This window comes from Lepus europaeus, chromosome 14 (assembly GCF_033115175.1).
Source record: "Lepus europaeus isolate LE1 chromosome 14, mLepTim1.pri, whole genome shotgun sequence".
Taxonomy (NCBI): domain Eukaryota; kingdom Metazoa; phylum Chordata; class Mammalia; order Lagomorpha; family Leporidae; genus Lepus; species Lepus europaeus.
The window spans coordinates 25,239,547-25,261,379 of NC_084840.1; the positions used below are offsets into that span (position 1 = coordinate 25,239,547).

General features: G+C 50.3%; 1 protein-coding gene across 2 annotated transcripts in view; it reads right to left on the bottom strand.

The window, feature by feature from the left end:
* The window catches only part of KCNH1 (potassium voltage-gated channel subfamily H member 1), a 377,968-nt gene that overhangs the window by 87,958 nt on the left and 268,177 nt on the right, over positions 1–21,833 (bottom strand). For both annotated transcript variants that reach the window (XM_062211318.1, XM_062211317.1), the window contains exon 9: positions 15,538–15,790. In XM_062211318.1, the coding sequence (XP_062067302.1) occupies positions 15,538–15,790 (253 nt within the window). The remainder of the gene's footprint in view (positions 1–15,537; positions 15,791–21,833) is intronic.

Genomic DNA, 21,833 nt, shown 5'->3' on the forward strand with positions numbered 1-21,833 from the left:
GGTGACTGCAACATGTTGAGGGCCAGGATAGTGTGCAGGAGGGTTATCCAGCTCAAAAGGTAAGGGAAGTCTCCCAAGATGTAACTTGTAGCATGGAGAGGATTCTAGGCACAGAATGGTTCTAGGACCAGCACATGCAAAGGCCCTGAGGCATCAAGCTCTGGCTCTGTAGCAGACCTGAAAGCCATTCAGAAGTCTCTGGATTACTCTCTATCTTGAATCATTGCTTCTTCGCTTGCCCATGGAACTGACTGTTGCTGGTGTTCTATTCTGCAGTCCTCAAAGGAAAACACCTGGCTTCCTCATGCAGCTACAAGCTCACCTGGGCACCCTGTTTACTCTGCACACTGCCTAGGCAATGCTGACTTGTTGAGTCGCTCTTTAAGCCCTGGATCTTCATCTTTGCTGGGGGCTGCCGTGAAAGGGTGGCTAAGAGAGGTGGCAAACAGCACGAGCAGAAGGCTCCCCGACCCCCAGGGCATCAGGGAGCCCTCTACCCTCAAGCCATTTCTGGACCCTGGCATGGCTGAGACACAGGAAGCTTCTTTCCCAGGCACGCCCTGTGCAGAATGCACGCACGCTCCCTGAACTGGTCCTTCGGGAGGACAAGGACAGGGACACAGACAGTCCCCAGACCCCCTGAACTCATCCTCCACCCAGATAGGCTGAGCCCAAGTCTCCCCTTCAGCTCTCAGAGACATGTAAGAGCCAGAAAGCCTCTGCCCAACTCTCCTCCTCCCTAGCTCCAGCCCCAGCACGGTGGCCAAGAACTTGATCACCCACTCTTGCAACTCGAGTTTCAGGATCCTGACAAGTGGGCTGCAAGCCTAGGTCCGCCCTGCTGGGGGGCTGCACTGGCCCCTGCCAACCTTGTCCCCTCCTCCTCTTCCCTCTGGTCACAGTGGGATTCAAGTCCCTCCCAGCCCCGTTCCTCTCTCCCTCGAGGCCTCCCCAGCACTCATGTGGGCACTCCTGCCTGTTTGTTGGCCTGGAAAACTTCTGCTTATCCTTTGAAACATGCCCACGCCTCCTCGGGTCCCTGGCCAGAGCAGCTCCCTGTTGCAATCACTCCTCACTGTTGGCACTATGCAGCCCCAGGACTGTCCCTGCCACCCGGTAAGTTCTCAATGGCTGCACGTGCCAGCAAATGAAATGGCAATGTGCACCTCACCAAGCCCCTCTCAGCCTCCTCCTACTCAGCTATCAAACACGGGTATCCAGACCCAGCTCAGGGCTGTGGTCAGATTTAGGGGACACAATGCAAACAAAGCACTTAACACTGGGCTTGGAGCAGAACAGGTACTCAATAAGTAGCAGTGAACATAAAAGAAGAATCTTCTGGAGAAGTTAGCATCACAGGGAGCATCAGTCCCAGTTCAAAGACAGGAAACTGAGTTCTAGAGAGGTCAAATGATTGCCCATGACCCAGGAACTGTCCCCACACGGAGAGGGTCTCCATCGTGGGAGAAGCCACACAGCACTCCCAGTGGGCTGTCTCCTGCCCACCTCCCCTTCCGTTAGTCTTTAAGGACCATGCAAGGTGATAGAAGTCATCAAAGATGGAGCTTTGACTAGAAGGATGGCAACGTAGGTCCCCAGCTGTTCTAGGAAATCAGCTCTTCCCTCTATGGTAATGGAACCCTCACATTAAACTGAACACAAAAAATGACCAGAGTGAAGATTACATGGCAGCGAGGGGTGGCCATCTGTCCCAGCTCGGGTGCGATCCTAGGTCGTGACGTAAAGGCAAAGATCACGCCCTGCCTCTCCTCTCCCCTCCCTGCCCACTGGCAGGAATGGGAAGGGGAACTCCCTGGGACCAGGAGGCCAAGAGCAACTACCTACTCAGGGTGAAGGGACATGCTAGAAGGAGCTGGGCACCCACCCCCTTTGTCAGACCAGCCCTCCTATACTTGCACTGCTGCTATGTAAGAGAAGAGGGAGCTCCTCTGTTGTCTGAGATTCTCTTTGTAGGTAGTGGTGGAGTTGGAGCAGCTGAACCCACAGCCTGGTCAGTTCAGGAGCCCGTGACGTAGTGGGACCAGAGAACCAGCACTGCTGAGGACTCCCTGTGTGCAGGCGCAGGCACCAGCCAGGGACCATGCTCTAAGCAGCCGAGGCGCCAAGTCCAGCCTTCCAAGTTCACTTGAAGAACTCACTAACTCTCTCAACGGCTTTGGGGCTGTTTCCCTGGGATTGGCCGAGATGGGGAAGAACAGGTAGGACAAGTGTTGACATCGTGTAAACATTGCCTTCTCTCATCTGTAGTAAAGCTGCAAAGCCCTTCCTCTTCCCCTTCCTGCACAACACACGCTGCTGGCAGTCTGACCTCCTCTTCAATCACCTCTACAGTTCAGAGCTGTGGGAGCATCCATCAGAGACGGACAGACATGGTGGAAACCTCATCAGTGCACCTGCCCGTCGGAACTGTGAAATACACCCATCAGTCTAAAGCCCCAGCTCCAAGCTCTGGCTCCTATCTGATGGTGGTGGGGTGTCGAGGGCTTAGCCAGCAGGTTTCACTGGACTTTTTTATGCTAACAAAGAAAGCAGGGACCCGAGATACCAAGGAGACCTTGGTTCCAGGGATGGCTCTGCAGTTCTCCCCCCTTCTCAGAGGGGCTTCTTCCAGCAAAAAACATTTAGTCTCATTTGTAGCTTTTGCAGGAGAGCTCAGGTATGTACAAGAAACACGGGTTTCTTTTTAGCTTGGTACAAAGGCAAGCAACACAAGCCACCTGCATCAGAGAGGGGACCCTGGGGTGGCTCCGCCATGGATCTGGGCCAGTGACGCCCACACAAGAGGCCATGAGGTCACATGCCAAGCCCATGGTGAACTTCATCAACTCTGCCTCTCCAGTAAGTTAGTAGATCCAGCGTCCCTGGGGGTGGCTCACGTCTCACCCTCACTCTGTACACTATTCCATCAACAATTCCATCCAGAACTTGCCCCGGCCTCCTGCAGAGCAGTGTTCTAACAACGTATATGGATCCAAGATCATCTCTGTCCAACAGCTTACAGTGTAGGGAGACAGAGTTTACGTACAAGTGTAACGAGGGAGTGTAAAACAACAACAGAAACCAAAGACCAACATCTGGGGACGGCTGGGCTAAGTAGCCCTGAGGACCCATCACAGAGGAGACGCGGCACGCCTGATTTTCCCAGGCAGCATGGGGAAAGCTGGGAGGTTAGGGATGCACAGGGGGTCTGGGGCTGTGTTCACTGCTGTCATCAACTATACCCCGGGGCAGTGTTGCCGGGAACAGGGGAGAATTGCACCCTGTTTCCTTCTGTGGGGAGGCTGTTCTGGGAGCACCAAGTGCACACCCTCTGGGTTTCCTTTGTCTAACGATGTGCCTGCGTGCACAGCCGAGTCCCTCGCTCTCAGGAACTCACGGCCCGTCAGAAGCACAGTCTCTCCCTCCATGCCATGAGGGTTAGCGTTTTGTGCTGCTCGGCCTCCTGTAGTGGGCTCCGATTCTGGGGCTCGACCCCAGGAAGCCCTCCAGGCTGCCCACCTCCAGGCTGGTATTATCTCTAATGCCAGACAAGTCTGGAAAACAAAAAGTGAGGCTTTGACCTGGACCTGTCTTCTTGTCTTGGGAGAGGTCCAGGCAGTTTCTGGAGCCCCCTGAACCCGACCCCCACGCAGCCGATCTAAGCTCGCTCCACTCGTGCCGCACACACCGCATCGCTCCTCACACCTCTGGCTGAGGAATCCAAGACGCTGTCTAGGGCTCCACAGGCCCAGCTGGGTTCCAGCCGACCCTTGTGCTGTTCAGCGGCTTTTCTCTCTATAATCACAATGCACCTTACGATCAATGACGAGTCGGTTTAATTGGCTGAATTGTTTGGGCCATAAAACACCGGTGTTAGCTGACAATTCTGTTTCATGAAATCCAGTCCCAGTAATAGCTGACAACGCCCACCACTCTCCTCGCCCCCCTACAGCTTCCCTCGCTCAGACCCACAGATCTATGGATGGAACCCGTCCTTCTCCCCGGGAAGCCGGCTCAGCCTCCAGTGCTGCCCATAGCAACGAAGCCATGGGCGTGACCCCAGACTCCTCCCTCTCGCTCCTCTCGGTACCCGACAAATGGCCGAATGGCTGAGCTGTGAGGACTTCAGCCCTCAGCTTTCTGTCGGATTTCCACACTCTCCCCCATCCTCAGGTCAGGCCTCTGCCCGCTGCTGCTCCCCCTGCCTCTCTCCTGGGCTCTCTCTCGAATCCATTCTGCACACAGCGGCCAGGCTGCTTTTTTCTAAGCATCAATGCGACCCCATCACTCTCTGGCTCCCCACTGCCCTCAAGGCTCCGAGCCTTGCTCACCTCCTCATTCCAGCCCCTTGAGAACGCTGGGCCCCAGGTACACTGATTACTTCTCACTGCCACACACATCTCCCCAACCTCTCCAGAGGCTTGGAGGGACATTCACTCTCGAATCTCCCATCCGAAATGCCCAAAGCCACTGTTGCACCTGGTGGTCTTCAGCTCAGACATCACCTCTGCCGGGATGCTTTCCATGATTTCTTACAGCTGGGCTGGATTCGTTGCTTTTCATATGAGCTCCCACAGCTTTCTGCTCTTACTCCTATTACAACTCAAACTGCACGTCTTTTCATGCCTGCCCCCTCCATACCGTCAGCTCCATGAGAAGGGTGTCCAGTTCACATCTCTAGCCCCCAGCACTAATGCCGACATGTGTATGGCATGATATCCATCAAGAGATGGGTCTGAGAGGACAGACCTGCATGCTGCCCCGGATGGCTGGGAGCAGAGGACCGGCCCCCAGACCTGGACAGCCTCAGGCAGCCGCACCGTCAGCCTGACCCAGGAACGTGGATTCCCGACCTGCTGGGAAACACTTGCTTCCTTCATTGGGATTCAGCTCCACGTGACACTGAAACTTTGCAGGTGAAATTTGCAAGGAAATAAAGACAACGCATGTCAGAGACGACCCTGGGGTACAAAGGCTCCCCTTAAAAGCATTAAAATTTCACCGTAACACGTTCCTCAGCCTTGCACGTGGTTACTCACGCAGAGCCTGAACCGCCGAGGGTGGCTTCCCTCTCTGGCCAGGGCCCCGCCTATCACTGGGTAAGACACGGCCGCGACGAGGCTCCTTCGCAGGGTCACAATGGCAGGGAGGTGAGGTTAAATTAGCCGAACGTCTCCGCAGCCAAGCACGCAGGTCACACGTTCTTCCCTGAGCGCGGGTGACCATTTCCAGGGACAAGAGCTGAAAATTGACTTCATTTTTCCCCATAGAGAAGAATATTACTGCGTTGTGGAAAATAATTGACACATGCGGAAAACTGAGAGAATAACAGTTACTGTGGCGGAGAATGTCCGAAAACGTCAGCTGGCATTGGTACCCCTGCCCGTTTTCTTCTCATGCCTGCATTCTTGTATAGCCAAGCAGTCTCTTGTGCTACACACACACGCAGGCAAACGCACGCGCGCACACACACACACACACTATATTTTTTCCACTTAAGATTCTATTTGAAACATTTTGCATGTCATTAAAACTTCCTATTTCAGCATCACACCTGCCTTGGTTTCCCCCATTTTGGGACTCAGCCAGTCCTCTGCTCTGGACACTAAAGTCACAATGATTTCATTTCAAAAGATCTATTCCTTCTCCTAATTGCTAGTGTCTTCAGGGACTGCAAGCCAATTTTTTTTTAAGTGCTTCAGAAAAGAGAGCATTGAGGAAGAGAACCTTGTCTCCACTTGCGTCCGCTTAGACAGGGCACGTGCTACCTGATGCAAACGGCTTTGAGTTTCTCAAGTCCCAGGTGATGCGGACTGCAGCCCCCTGCAGGAGTGTGGGTTGAATGTGATTGCTCCAGCCCTTGGAACCGCTGCCTGCATACCAATGCTGGGTTGAGGTGTTCAGAGACAGCTCCTCCCCTGGGGCCGGGCAGGGGCAAGCATTTTCACACAGCGGGTGGCGGCAACATTCACCTAGCAACTTTGCCAGGTCCTCGGGACAATATGGAGCCATGCCTGCCAAGGGGAGAACCCCTCCTTCCCCTACACCAGCTCTAAGAATCCCAGGAAACATCTCTGTGGACGATTCAGCTTTTCTATGTCCAAAGTAATGAGTACTTACATGAACTTGCTATTTTAACTTTTTTCGGATAAGTCATTCTGTCCTCACCATTGGCCATCTTCTGCCTAGGTCCTTGGGCCCCTGCACCCACGTGGGAGACCCAGCAGAAGCTTCTGGCTCCTGGCTTTGGATTGGTACAGCTCTGGCCATTGTGGCCATTTGGGGAGTGAACCAGCAGATGGAAGACCTCTCTCTCTGTGTCTCTACCTCTCTCTGTAACTCTGTCTTTCAAATAAATAAATAAATCTTATATTTAAAAAAAAAGAACTACTGGCCGGCGCCGCGGCTCACTAGGCTAATCCTCCGCCTTGCGGCGCCGGCACACCGGGTTCTAGTCCCGGTCGGGACACCGGTCCTATCCCGGATGCCCCTCTTCCAGGCCAGCTCTCTGCTGTGGCCAGGGAGTGCAGTGGAGGATGGCCCAAGTGCTTGGGCCCTGCACCCCATGGGAGACCAGGAGAAGCACCTGGCTCCTGCCATCGGATCAGCGCGGTGCGCCGGCCGCAGCGCGCTACCGCGGCGGCCATTGGAGGGTGAACCAATGGCAAAGGAAGACCTTTCTCTCTGTCTCTCTCTCTCACTGTCCACTCTGCCTGTCAAAAAAAAAAAAAAAAAGAACTACTGAAGGGTTTGGGTGGCATGTAAAGAACATAAATGCCATTTTTGTATTGATTATATTCATAAATGACAAAAATGCTGTCAGAATATCTATGAGAAAAAGAAAATATCGTTCTTTTCAATGATAACTTAACAAGCAAATGGATATGTGAAACCTGAAATAACGTTCTCTCTCAAGATCTACTTGAAAAAAAAAATCTCATTTTGAAAGTAGCACATGCTCTCTTAAAGAAATGAAAGACAAGTGTAAAAAAGAAAATTAAATGTGCTCCAATCTCATGAACAACATATTCTCCAGAACATATTGATGTGGATGCTTATGGGCTTTTATCTATAAACAATTTCCCCACAGAAATGAGATCATGTTGTAGTCAAAGGTTGTATTGTTACCTTTATCATAAGAATTTTGAAAATTTTTATACAATTTATTTGAAGGGCAGCCATTTGGCCTAGTAAGGCCACTGATGGGACACCTGCTTCCCACACCAGGGGGCTGGATTCGAGTCCTGCTCTGCTCTCGTTCCAGCTTTGTCTAGTGTGCCCTGGGAGGCAGAGGCTATGTGCAAGTCGGTGCATTCCTGCCATCCACTGGGGAGACCTGGACCGAGTTCCCGGATGCCAATGTCAGCCCCTAGTCCAGGGCTGTTGCAGGCATTTGGGGATCAACTAGTAGATGGGAGTTCTGTCTCTTACTTAAAAGAAAAACATTATTTGAGAGGCAGAGACAGACGGATGGAGAGGGCTCCCATCCTCTGGGTCACCCCCAAATATCTGCAATGGCTAAGGCTGAACCAGGCCAAAGCTGAGAGCCAGAAACATAATCCAGGTCTCCCACGTGGGTGGGAGGAACCAGCCAGTGGAGCCGTAACCAGAGCCTCCCACGGCCTGCCTTAGCAGGAAGCTCACATCAGAGCTGGAGCCAGGACTTGAACCCAGTACTCCAAGGTGGGACGCAGGCATCCTAGCAACCAGGCCAAACACTCACCCCGTCATGAGAATTTGTAATATTTCTTAAAATTCCTTGTGAGCCAGTTGAGGTTCTACTTCCACTTTCTTTCCAATGCCCTGAAACACTGAGTTCTTGTAAAAACCATTCACGCATTCTGTGTTCGTCATCTGCCCCTCCCTGCCATTTCTCGTCTATTCCTCCGAACCCCCAGTCTGTCTTCAGCTCTGGCTCCTTTGTCCCCCCAGTCCCAGGCCCCTCCACTGGGATGTCCTCTGGGGAGCTAAATGCACCAAAGCCGCCGGAAGCTCACGCCTTCCCCTCTCACTTTCTCTACCTCCTGGCTTAGGTTTTTGGCCCTGGTGCCTCATTTCCCCACTCACCGGAATGTCCCAGCGGCACCTCTCTCTGCTCACCCCGTCCCCCTGTGATTCGTAGCCCTTTCTTTTCTGAGGTTTCCCTACCTGTCCGTCCCTCCCCACGGGACAGGCAGACTTAGCAAACAGCAGTGCAGGAATCCAGTTCAGGCTGAGTTTTGGTAAGGGAATGGATTTCCGTATGAGCATGCTTTGTGCAATGGTAGGGGAAAACTCTTGCTAATAATTACGTCTCCATGAGAGTCGAATTCCATTGGCCGTCCTGCACTGTATTGGGCAACCTCACCCCATCTCCATTTTCACTTGCCTACATCTTAACACCCCTCATTTTTTAAAATAAGAGAGAGAGATATCTTCCACCTGCTGGTTCACCCCGCAAGTGGCTGCAATGGCCAGGGCTGGGCCAGGCCAAAACCAGGAGCTTCCTCTGCGTCTCTCACACAGGTGCAGAGGCCCAAACACTTGGGCCATCTTTTACTGCTCTCCCAGGCCATATGCAGGGAGCTGGATTGGAAGTGGAGCAGTCAGGACTCAAACGGGAACCCATATGGGATGCTGGCACTGCAGATGGTGGCTCAACCTGCTGCACCATAGTGCCGGCCCCAACACCCCTCATTTCTGCCAGGAGCTATAGTTACCTAATGGCTTCCCTGTCTCCCTTCCCAATTCAGTCCTCTGCACAAATCCCAGCTCTACTGGTGTCAAAGCATCTTCGGTGGTTTCTCACATCCCAGCTCCTCTTTTCTGGATCCACAGACAAGCCCCAATATGCCTCCAGCCCCAGGTCCCAACGCCACTCACAGCATTCTGAGTGCCAGCTCAAGGACATGGGGTTACAACACACACTCCAGGCTTTCTTTTCCAGGCCTGGCTCCCACCATCCTTTCCACCCAAAATGCCCTTCCTCATTGACACAAATCCTGACTCCATCCTCACAAAACCCACCACTCAACACTGCACCTCCATCACCTTGCATCCAGGCAGCAGGCATCAACAGATCTGATTGAAAACTAGTGCTTTCCTCTGTTTTAAACACTGCAGGGATGGGGAAACTTGTTTTTGCCAAGGGCTACTTAAATATTTATAGCATCATCCACGAGCCATACAGAATTATCAACTTAAAAACTGGCCTGCTGGGCCCAGCATCATCGTGGCAGAGCAGGTTAAGCCACCACCTGTGATGCCAGCATCCCATATGGAAGTGCCAGGCTGAGTCCTGATTGGTCCACTTCTGGCCCAGCTCCTTGCCAATGCACCTGGGAAGGCAGTGGAAAATGGCCCAAGTGCTTGTGCTGCTGCACCCACGTGGGAGACCCGGATGGAGTTCTGGGCTCCTGGCCTTAGCCTGGCCCTGCCCTGGTTGCTGCAGCTATTTGGGGAGTGGCCAGCAGATGGAAGATCAATCGATTGACCTCTCTCTTTCTTTATATATATGTGTGTGTGTAATATATATATATATATATAGACACACACACATAAATGCGCATCACTCTTTCAAAATAAATCTTTGTTTAAAAAACTACTCTGCTATAGATTTATTGCATTTTGAGTCCTGCCTGTGGTTGCCCTGGCAGGGCCAGACCAAATGATTTTGCAAGCCTTCTTTGGCCTGTGGCCAGATGTTCCCCACCCCTGGGAGCAAATGAAATAAAAGGTCCCCTGCTTGGTGCTTTCTGCCTTCCCCATCTTCATCATTTCACTCATTCCAGCCAAAACATCAAGCAGTGACTGGCTGCAGCAGCATTGCTCCAAGTGTAGTCCTCTGACCAGGTGCGGGGAGGCACCGCCAGTGCCTGTTAGCCCTGCAGCCTCCAAGGCTCCATCCTCAGCTGCAGAATCAGAATGTGTTGGAAGCAGCTGCATCTTGGCCCTGTGACAAGATGCCCAGCTGAGTCCTGGGCTGACTGCAGCTGCGAGCCCCTGGGTCCATCAAAAGCCTGCTCTGCCAGCTGTCCTGGCACCAGCCCCACAAACCTCCACGCTGAAAGCCTCGAAAGCCTTCTGCTACTCTCCCTCCTCCAAAACCCAGCCTGGTCCTTCCAAGGCCAGTTCGACATTTGCTTCCCCCATGAACGTTTCCCTTTCCGCTTCTGAAAGTCTAGAGAGAGAAGCATCTGAGTTACTCATTGTCACGAACCTGCATTTGTCTCACCCAACACGACAGAGAACTCCCAAAACAAGGGTTTTCTCTGCACCCTGGAAGAGATTGACACCGTGTAATGCTGTAGCAATTGCTAAATGAAGAGATGCTTCATCCTCCCCCACACGAGATCGGTGGAACCAAAGCAGCTGGCAACCTAGGCAAAGATGAAAGTGCCTTCTAAATTAGGGGCTGTGAGAAGGGGGTACTCATTAAAAGAATAACTAAATCAAGGGTTCATCTGCGAAAAAGCATGTATGGCTCTACCTATACATTTAGGGAGAACATATAGATGAGAGGAGTTCAACAACAATGAAATCAAAAGGTCAGTTAATTTTGGTGCAAAACAAAATTGAAATCCATGCAAAGCTTCTTCAGAATAGGTCTTTTTCATGAACCTTTTGAAGCCTAACTGGACAGTGACAGGACTGCAAGTGGAATCCATGGCACATGAGCCAGCGCCTGCCCACTGACTGTCAAGGCTGCTCTCCATCCTTGGCAGGCCAGGGTCCCTGCACAAACAGCGAAGAGTTTTCTTGAGTTGACGGCCATATCCAGATCTGTTCCCAATCTGTACAATCAACAGAACAAACCCATCTTCTTCCCTCTGGCTCTGAGGACTCTCCAGTTACCATGGAAACCACTCCCTCCCCCCCACATCCCACATCCTGAGAGTCTCCCCCCAAGATCCCTGAACCCCTTCTTGGTCTCCCTCTCATGGCCTCGTAAAGGGCTTCTCTGTTTCCCTGGGCCACCCAGCCAGTCTCCATGCTGCTGTGTCTGTGCAACCTTGATCTTCATGTCACTGCCTTGGCTGAAATTCTCTGAGTTCCTCATCCCCACCAGATCAAGTTCAGAGCCTTATTCTAGACACTTGGCTCCTTCTCCTCTCAGCCTCTGCCTTCCTTTCAATTCCATTCCATTCCCTGGTGCATCCTGGGTGCTGGGCCATGGGCCAGATGCCAGAGACCAGAAATCAAAAGTTGCCAGGCTCACAGGGGAGGGAGGTGATAAACTGTGCCAGGGTGATGAGTTTAGTAGAAACCTAGGGGCCTCCTCCTCAACAGTGATTAATTCCTGCAGTGAGTTGGTGCAGAACCAGGCTACAGTTAGATCTCCAGCTCTAGGGCCTGTCCTGCTACTCAATAAATCTGGCCAAAAAAACTTCTATCTTGCCCAACAGAATGAAAACAAATCAAGAAGATGCAAGATGAACCATGATTAATATACAAATTAAGTATTAAAAAGCAAAGCCCATAAAAGTTACCACAGGGACACTAAATCACAGTGAAATTAGAACATACAAATGCCACTCTTAGATGAGAAACATGAAGTACTTATCACACTACAGCACAGCCCTGATTGTAGTCCATGACTCCCCTGTGTTGGTCAAGTAACGGAGAAAATCAAGATAACTTCTGAGCAGGGGCAACATGGTACCCAAGCCCTTTTATCCTGATGACTATGAAAAATTCTAAGAATGTTACTCTTAGAAATCTAATGAATAGGAAAAACTCTGATGAATAAAATGCACATTTTGAAAAACTTGAATTTATGTCAAGGAGTCAGGAAACTAAATGAAGAAGCCATTAAGTGATTTCTTCCAAAGACGACAGTGGGAGGTTTTCATGCCAAGATGAAGGCAGTGTGAACAGCAGAGGGAAAGGGGATCGAAGAAATTTCTATAACGCTCACTGGCCTCAGAGGACAGCACGGCTCACAATCCAAGAAAGATATTGTCTAGGTTTATGGGATCATGTTTTTGAACCATGGGCTGTGATCAGGTCAAGAAAGCAATTTAGTGGTGTATGACAGTCAATTTTTTTTTTTAATGCAAGAGAATAGAATTTAATAAAAAAAAAAAACAACCACACCAGGTTGAATTTCATGTAGCAATAGAAGTGCTGTATCTTATGTATAACTGTGAATGTATGTGTGTGCATTAGTTAGTGTATTATACATTTTATGTGATGGGTTGCAGTCACAAAAGTTTGCAAAGCACTCTGAGAAAATTTTCATTAGAAAGGGTTTATTTTTAACACATACAAAACACACTCAGTTATGAATATTGACACTTTTCCTCATTCTTGGAGTCTGTTCTAAAATTAAACAGAGACTAGTGGGGGAAGAATATTAGAACTGGAAGAACGATGCAAATTAGCAGAATATAAATGAGTGAACACTGCTAACAAGAGACCAGAGTACACAAAAATGCAACAGATAAGCTCTGGTCTCTCTCCTAATGCCTCCTGCTTATGTTAACTGAAACTCCTTGGACGTTTTCCTTCCTTGTTAGAACACAGAACACACAGTAGATGCTCAATAATTGCTTGTCCAACGATCCCCTATTAGAACCTGGATTCTCTCTCTGGTAACACTTAGCATACGGAGTGAGAACTATCTTCCTAACATCAGTCTCCTCTACGTGTTGCAGCTTCTTGAAAGCTGTGCTTATGTTTGTTCCTCTTCTGCATCCCCACCCCTGTGACAGTGCCTGCAGAAAGCAAATATTCCGTCAACTGACTGGAATGAACTGGTGGCCAAAGGACAATAAAGATCTAGTTCTAATACCCAAATGATGCTTGAACCCCTTTTCAAGAACAAACTGGTATCAGTTCAATGACCCAAAGAGATTTTCAACAAGAAAACTCAAGTTCACCAGAGCAAATGGCTTGGGATCTCTTTTCGTCTCTTGGTCCAGAGGTCATGTTGACTCAAAGGACTTGTCTCATCCTTGTATAGAATAAGAGCCACTTGAAATGGGACTGTTTTCTCAGACTACTAAGCTTGAACACCATCTTTCTGGACCACATCTATGATCCTGGGGACACACAGAAGATGAACTTTCTAACTCAGACAGCTTGAGGACAACAACCAGAATCCAAAGTGTCTGGGCTTTTCCAAGGTCCCACCTCCACCTTACTTACTGGTGGAGGCAGGACACCCAGGAGGGCTGGAGGCAGAGGGCAAGGCTTGGAGAAGCCGTCAGCTGGCCAAGTGACTCAACAGGGAAGCAAGCCCTGGCTGATTCCCAATAGCAGCTCAGGCTGAGGGGCAATAAACAGCAGGTGGGAGGTAACTGTTTGCTTTCCTCATCCCTCTCCCATACCTCAATGCTGGCATCCAACATCCACACCAGCTCCTCAGAGTGCAGCTGTTTGGGATGGGACATTAAAGAAGCACTGAGTATGGATATGTAGGGAAGATGGTGCTATTCACCAGGCTAGGTGACTTGGAAAAGCATCTGGTGAGACACCAGTGGGGAGATGCGTAGAAGACATCTTATATCAAAGCGTCAATTCCAATCCAAAGATTGCTCATGGTCCCTAGTTACCAGGGACCTTTACATCTTCAGCCTAACGCTCTCCCAACTGAGCTATTTCAGCAACTTCAGTGGTCCCTAGTTACACCTCTCCTCGTCCAGGCACTCTAACAGTCTCGACCCATAGGAAGCCTTGTTTGTCAAGGACACAGATGAGTACTGAAGGTAGGGACATTTGCCCCTCTCCTTCACCTACACTACAGCAATGGCTTTAACCTCCGTGTGTCCTTCCTCGCACAGTCCCATCTCACTTCTCCGTGGTAAGGAGGTAAGAAGCAGTGTAACTCTGGTCTGCAGGGGTCAGCGGACACCACAGAATCCAGACACTCATTCTAGCAAACAGGTTCAGCCTCTCCCTCCCACCCAGTCGCCATCCCCCGACATCTGTCAGCACACAGTGAAGGAATATAAATCACTCTCGGGCTAACCTGAGCAAAATGTAATCAAGAGAGTGAGTTGGCTTGGGACCAGAGAAGAAGGAAGCTGAATAAGGTTTATTCCAGATTCAAGTGGGAACAAAATGTGGGTTTCTTCCTTTTTAAAAAAAAACAACGCTGTGTCGTTATGTAGCTTGAGTATCTCAATTCTACCTTCAGTGTAACTTCCTCTCTCCCTGCCTCAGTTTTCTGAGAAATCAGAGTGCATGTTTCCGATGTCCAGCAGTGCCTGACGACTTAACAGGCCAGCCCACCACATTCACAGTCATCAGGATTACAGGGGTGCAGAACGGATGGGAGTAGAGGTTTGGTAGTCAGGGAGATTCCAGAATGGTGGTTCCATGGGCCTCTTCGGCCAAGAGTAAATTTCTTTAATCTATCTGAACTTGAATTATCCCAAGTACAAACTGCGGGTAACAAGTCCATTTCACAGGGTTACTGAAATAAGAAATGGAAATCTGTAGGCAAGATGGTTGGCATGGTGTAGATGACCATAAATGATGGCTATTATCATTATTAGCATGGTTTAGCCCCAACAAGAGTAAGGCCCCAATGAGAACAGTACTAGCAGCTTCAAGAGATCAGACGAACTTCTCCAACGCCCATGGTGTCCCACATAGCATCATGTCCCCTCAGGTCCTTTCCTCCCCCGTCGCCCATGTTCACAGTTACTGCGGATGCAGAAGGAGCTTCTCTGTTATCCAAATGAGGAATTCCACAGTTCTCACAGACTCCTCCTCCTCCCTCCACCGCAAGCCCATCATCAGGTTCTGTTGTTCTGCTTCTTAAATATCTCAACTGCATCTGCTTCTCGCCATCTGCCTGCCACAATATTAATCCTGGCCACCATCAACTGGCCCCTGGAAAAGATGTTCCCAACCCGGTCCTCCTGCCCCAGCCTTCCCCCTTCAATCCACCTTCCAAACTGCAACTACTGTCATCTTTCTATAGCACAAATGTGGTCCTAACTCTCCGTTGATTCCAACCTTCATGGGGTCCCCCAAATAAAACCGCAGCCTCTCAACATGGCGTCTGGAGCTTGCCATGATCTATCGAAAGTTCAACTTCCTCCCCAGCCTCACCTCTCCCACTTTGGCCCCTGTTCTACATGCTGCAGCCATTCTGCATGATTTATAGTTCACCAAATGAATCAAGCCTTTTCCTCTCTCTTTGCAGGGATTTCACACATGCTACCTCCCTTTCTGAAATGCACCTTTAACTCCTCCCCTCTTTGCACTAACTCAACTTGGGTGTCATTTTTTCCAGAAAGTATTCCCACCTGAGAATTGGGTTAGATGCCCCTCCTCGGTATACAGATAATTACATATTTGCTTTTCTCCTCCACTGCACTAAGAACCACCTGACGACAAAAACCATGTTTTTAATCATTGAGCATCCCTCAAATAGCAGCTAACACAAAACAGTCACTCAAAGTTTTGCTTGCTGATCAGATGAGCGGATGACGTAACTGACCCTGCCCTGTGGAGGAATCTCTGGTTGAAGGTGGCAGTGACAGTGAGCTGCCCAACAGCTAAGCCAACCTCAAGTACTGTCTGTCCAGAAAAGGCTGCACCTACCTAGGATGGCCACCACCTCATCATCCTGGATCACCTCCAGGGAGCCGGAGACCACGAAGCAGAGGCTGTCCACACTCTCTCCTGCGTGGTAGATGAGGTCCCCTGGGGCACAGTGCACCGTCTGGAACTCCATGGCCAGGGCACGCAGGCAGCCATCGCTGGCCAGCCGGAAGGCGGGGTGCTCCTTGAACACCTTGCGATTCAGGTGCACACAGATGTCAGCTCTCATGTCCTTGGGGCAGATCTGTAGAACCTGGCCAGGCACAGGAAGAGATAGCATGAGGGTCCTCCCTGTAGCCCCAGCCCAATTCCCTCAGCTCCCCAGGGGCAGAAGCAACACCTAGGATGTCAGACAGACTGTACTGTTCTAGCCAAAGCTCCAGACCTCTGGAGTTTCCATCCTATAGGAGAGACAGGAAGTGCCTAAAACAGTCCATGGGAAATGCTTGGGACACGGGTCTCAGAGCTGGAAGCACATGGCACTACTTTAGCGCAGTGACCAGGAAGGCCTCTCTGAGGAGGTGACATTCAAGCTGACCCCTGCTTAACATCAGAGCGAAAGAACAACATTCCAATAACAAAGTCAACACGTGGGCTCTGGGAAGGTCTGAGCAACAGCCTACATGAATGAAGGGAACGTGGTAGGAGAGGAGGCTCAGAAAGAAGCCCAAGTGCCAGAGCCGTTCAGGGCGTGACAAGACTTCGATTTTATTCTGATTGTGATTGGGAAACGCCGGAGGGTTTTTTCAGCAGGCAATGACAGGGTGAGCTGACATATTTCAACAGGAACATTTCAGCTCGAGAGTGGGGTTACAGAGCTCTGACTGCAGGATGGCAAGTGTGGAGCAAGGAATTCACGTAGATCCTTCTCGCAGGCATCCGGGGAGATGACAAAGGAACTCTGGGTGCTGGCACGCTCCCCAGTGAGATGTGGCCAAACTCCGAATGAATGAATGTATTTGGACTGATGCATAAGTGTGCGTATTCGTGGGGTCCACTGTGGCATTTTGAGGTATGAATGTGACATGTGTGATGATCAAACCAGGGCCATTAGCATGTCCATCCCCTCAAATGGTTATCAATTAACAAACACTAAGATCTAGCACTAGGGGGCCCGGCGCTGTGGCACAGTGGGTTAACGCCCTGGCCTGAAGCGTCGGCATCCCATATGGGCACCGGTTCTAGTCCCGGCTGCTCCTCTTCCAATCCAGCTCTCTGCTATGGCCTGGGAAAGCAGTAGAAGATGGCCCAAGTCCTTGGGCCCCTTCCCCTCCGCGTGGGAGACTGGGAAGGTGCTCCTGGCTCCCGGCTTCGGGTCAGTGCAGCTCCAGCCTTTGCAACTAATTGGGGAGTGAACCATCGGATGGAAGACCTCTCTCTCTCTCTCTCTGCTTCTCTCCTCTGTGTAACTTTGACTTTTGAATAAATAAAATCTTAAAAAAAAAAAAAAAGATCCAGTGCTAGGGGCTGATGAAGAACAATGAAGAAAAGAAGGTTAGGGAAGGGTCATTATTCAGCATTTTAAATGCTATGTTAAGTTTATGCAAGGATTAAATATGCAATGTGCCATTATCATATCCTTTTTACAGATGGAGAAACTGAGGCATGGTGGAGATACAGTTTGCCCACAGTTGCAGAGACAGGAAACAGCAGAGTTAGGATCTCAAACTTGGTAGCTTGACTCAGAGCCTTGGTTAGAGCCCAGCCAATTCCTATACCAGCCAGCTGCCCAAACAAAAACGCCTGTAATTTGAATGTCTGACTGTCGACATCTCCAAAGCAAAACAGGATCTGTCAGAGGCCACAGAGGTCTCCTCTCATCTTCTGCAGAAATGAGAAATTCCCAAACCTTTCTGGGGGGAGAACTTCTCTCTGAAATAGATTTCTGCACAAAACTGTTTCGCGGCCGCTAACAACAGCCAGCACTGGGTAGAGTGACCTGCAAGGGGACCTCTGCAGAGAAACTGGAATTGTCTCTGAAATTGTCACATCCCCCATGCTAACCTGTGAGCACAAAACCAAGCGTGTCCCGGGAAGCTGCAGTGCTGGGTTCTTTCCCACCTCTCTGCCTCTGGCGCTCACCCCGACTTGGAAGCCCCTCGGCCTCCTTCAAAACCCAGCCGGAACCTCCCCTTGCCCTTGCTGACTTCTCTCATGTCCCCACCCTGTGTCTGGCATGGAAGCCTAGCAGCGGGTAGAGCTCACAGAGCTGGAAGCCCTGCCCCTTCCCCAAGCAACTCCACTGCTCCATACCCTTGGTCACTCCTGGCACACGCTGGCTGCCCGCACGGACTCGGTGAAACTACACCCACAGTACACTGCTTAGGACATTGCCTGGCCCCAGCAGGGGACACAGTAACACCAGGCTCCTCCCTCTCTGTGCATCTGCCTTCTTACTCTGGGGTTTCAGGCCACCAAGAAGTGAGCACCGTTCTGGGCACAGGGATGGAGGGCTGACCCAGGCAGAGAGGGAACTTCAGACCACCACGGCTCAGGCCACTTGCCAAACAACTCGTTAAAAACAAGGCTGCTGGGGGCTGGTGCTGTGGTGCAGCAGGTTAAAGCCCCAGCCTGCAGTGCCAGCATCCGCTGGTTCGAGTCCCAGCTGCTTCACTTCCCATCCAGCTCTCTGCTATGGCCTGGGAAAGCAATAAAACATGGTCCAAGTCCTTGGGCCCCTGCACCCTTGTGGGAGACCCAGAAGAGGCTCCTGGCTCCTGGCTTCAGATCAGTGCAGCTCTACCCGTTGTAGTCATCAGGGAGTGAACCAGCGGATGGGAGACCTCTCTCTCTGGCTCTGCCTCTATCTGTAACTTTCAAATAAATAAAATAATAAATATTAACACACATACACACACACACAAGGCTGCTGGGCTTGGGGGTGTAGCACAAGTCATCATCTGGCTTGTGATGCCTGTACCTCATATCAGAGTGCTTGTATAAGTCCTTGGATGTTCTACTTTTGATCCGGCTCCCTGCTGGTGTGCCTGGGAAGCATCAGCTGGGTCCCTGTCACTCACGTGGGCGATCTGGATACAGTTCCCAGATCCTGGCTTTAGCTTGCCCAGCTCTGGCCCAAGATTTTGTGGGTATTTGAGGAGTAAACCAGCAGATATAAGATTGTGTGTGTGTGTGTGTGTGTGATGGGGGAGGGATGTCCTCCCTCTCTTTTGCTGCATTTCAAGAAAATAAATAAATGTTCTAAAGGCTTCTGAACAGAAAACCTGAGTTTCTTCTAAGCAGATCACAGGGAGTGGGGAGAATTCACACGTCACTGTCAAAGCTCTGCCCGGTATTTCAGAACCAAGATGTATTCTCTAGGTGAGTTCACCTTAAACAACATTTGGTTTCTTCTTGGTCAGGCTTTGCCCACAGAGGCTGTAGTGAATGAGGCCTTGGCATGGACACAATGTTTTATTCATGGGCACAGCTCCCAGAGCTGACTGATGGTGCTGTGTGAGGCGGCCAGGCAAGTCGGAGCGCACAAATCACGCGCTGTCACGGCCATCAGTCATTTCCATCATTCTTCTCGTCCTCTGGCTCCACACTGGGGCAGGTGGGGTGTCCAGAGGCTCAGCTCTGCAAACCCACTGCCCCCTGAGTTGCCTGCCCCACTGCTTGGTCCTGAGGAGAGACCATCCCTGTTAATCCACAGGGCCTCAGAGGCCACGAAGAGATGCCATGGGCTGGGCAGGACAGAGCACAGCACAGTTGATCCTGCTTTAGGATCAGGAAGAAAGGGGTTCAAGCCCCAGTCTCAGTACACATTAGACATGTGAACCAGAAGCAACACTTCACTCCTTTCTCAGGTCTTCAACTTGAACTTGACTATAGATCCTGGGACTCGGTGCACTGCTGTCTGAGCCCAGCACACATTAGAGCTCCATGCCTGTGCTCTCTCATTGTGTAGGGTCCCAGGAACAGCAGGACATCTACGGTAGGCTTTCAAGTCCAGAAGGTCACTGGTGAGAGGGCCTTGGAGGTCACTGAGCCTTAATGGTCATCCTGTTTCCATGTGTCACAGACAACACGCTCAGGGTCATCAATGAACTACTGATAAATGCAGAAGATCCCAGCACTGGGCCCCTGGTCATCCCTGACTGATTTGTCCCAGAATGGAAGTAAGAGGAAGCCAGGGGGAGACAAGAGATCTCCAGGCTGCTTCTCTCCTAAGCAGTTCCAGCCACAGGTCCTGCCAGGAGCAGCAGCCACCCTGGGACAAGCAGGGCCCAGCAGGGGTTTGCCATAGTTGAGTCCAGGACTATTTCTTCTTCCATCTGGATCAAGATGCAGGACAAATCCCAAAGCCCACCGGGAAATCGAGGCAGCAGAGGGGAAAAGGGAAGGAGATGCTGACTCTGCGGTCTCCCAGGGCAGCACCCAGCCCAGTCTTGCAATGTGGGTGGGGAAAAGCTTCTTGCCAGAAACATCAGATTTACAAAGGCATCCTAGTGCCTGGGAAAAGGAGCCCCAGGGCACAGAGATCAAGTTCCTTTCTACTCCATCAGCTACCAGGAATCCACAGAACCTACAGGCATTGTTGAGGGAGTAGAAAAGAAACAAAGGGTACGGTTGGGGCAGGTGGCTGGCAAAGCCAGGAACCAAGGCCAGCTCCAAGGATGCCCTGCCCATCTGAAAGTTAGTACAACTCCATCTGGATTCATCCTTCTCTCCCCCAGGACATGTTTAAATCAGAAAGTAGAAAAGTGATGGAGAAGCACAAGCTCTGAGTCAGATAAAAGTGCGTTCAAATCCTGGCTTTGCCATTCTTATGGCCAGGAGCAGGCAGTAACATGAATTGGGCTTCTTGTCCTCACCCCTTCAACAGGCCTTACAGCAAACCCCTCCCCCGAGGGCTGCCATAAACCCTCAAAAGGGAACTGGGGCAGGCTGGGAAATAGGAGAAGCCCAAATACAAGGGGACTTCAGAAAGTTTATGGCACAATGGATTTAAAAGCTAAGTTGATTTGGGTGCAAAAATAGTTTGGAATCATGCTTTTTTTTTTCATTAGACATATTTTCCATGAACTTTTAAAACATAAACTTACTTGACAGGCACAGAGAGGGAGAAAGAAGAAGAGAATACGTGTTCCTCAAATGCCCTCAAAGGCCAACCTGCACTGAGGCCCACGCCAGGAGCCCAGGACTCAATCCAGGTTGCCCACATGGGTGGCAGGAACACAATGATTGGGGCCATCACTACTGCCTCCCAGGGCCAGCACTGGCAGACAGCTGGAGTCAGGAACCAGAGTTAGGACTAGAGCCCAGGCACTCCACATGGTATGTGATCATCTTAACCTATGTCTTACCTGCTAGGCAAAACACCTGGCCCCTATCACCTTTTTTATATTTTATTTTAAAGGCAGCGTTAGATAGACAGTCAGGGAGAGAGAAACAGGGAGAGAGGAAAAAAAGGGAGGGGGAGAAAATGAGAAAGAGAGAGAGAGAGAGAGAGAGAGAGCTTCCATTCGCTAGCTCACTTGCCAAGTGGCCACAACAGCTGGAGCTGGGTTGGTTCAAAGGCAGGAGCCAGGAGCTTCTTCCAGGTCTCCTATGTGAGTGCAGGGACCCAAACACTTGGGTTATCCTCCGCTGCTTTCCCAAGCACATTAGCAGGGAGCTGGATTGCAAGTGGAGCAGCTGGGACTCAAACCAGCACCCATATGTGATGCCAACATCACAGGTGGTAGCTTTACCCACTGCGCCATAGTACCAGCCCCCTACATCAACTTTTTGAAGACTACTGGTACTTGTTTTAATGTATATTCAAGAAATGGTAGCTAGTGCTGTGGTGCTGGTGTTACTAGGGCAGATAGTCAATAAAACCAAAGTACTGTTCCTATAAAGTTGAGGATCAGTTTAAACCTAGTTCAATTTTTCCTTCTAAACTCTCAACTATTCTAATGGAGAAAGACCAGGAACATGGACAACTGGCTCCCAAGCCAATTGAATTTGGCTTTGAATGTATCCTTGGGTTTTCTGCAATGGAGCTATCATTGTTTTCCACATTCTGTCATTGAAAGGAACCAGTATTCCCCAAGTACTTACAGACTGCGAATAAAGGGAGGGAGTGGAGTTAAAAAGACAGAGGCGGAGAAAAACAAATGGGAGTAAATCTTTGCATATGGAAATTATACAAAGAAGATAATTCCTAAATGAATAAAAAGTCCACTGTGTGAGAGTACTTCAAAAAGTTCATATGAAATTTTAAGTTTATTTTGATGATAAAAATAATTGAAATCCATGCTGTTTCTCCGAAGTACACGTTTTCTGTAAACTTTTTATATTACCTTTAT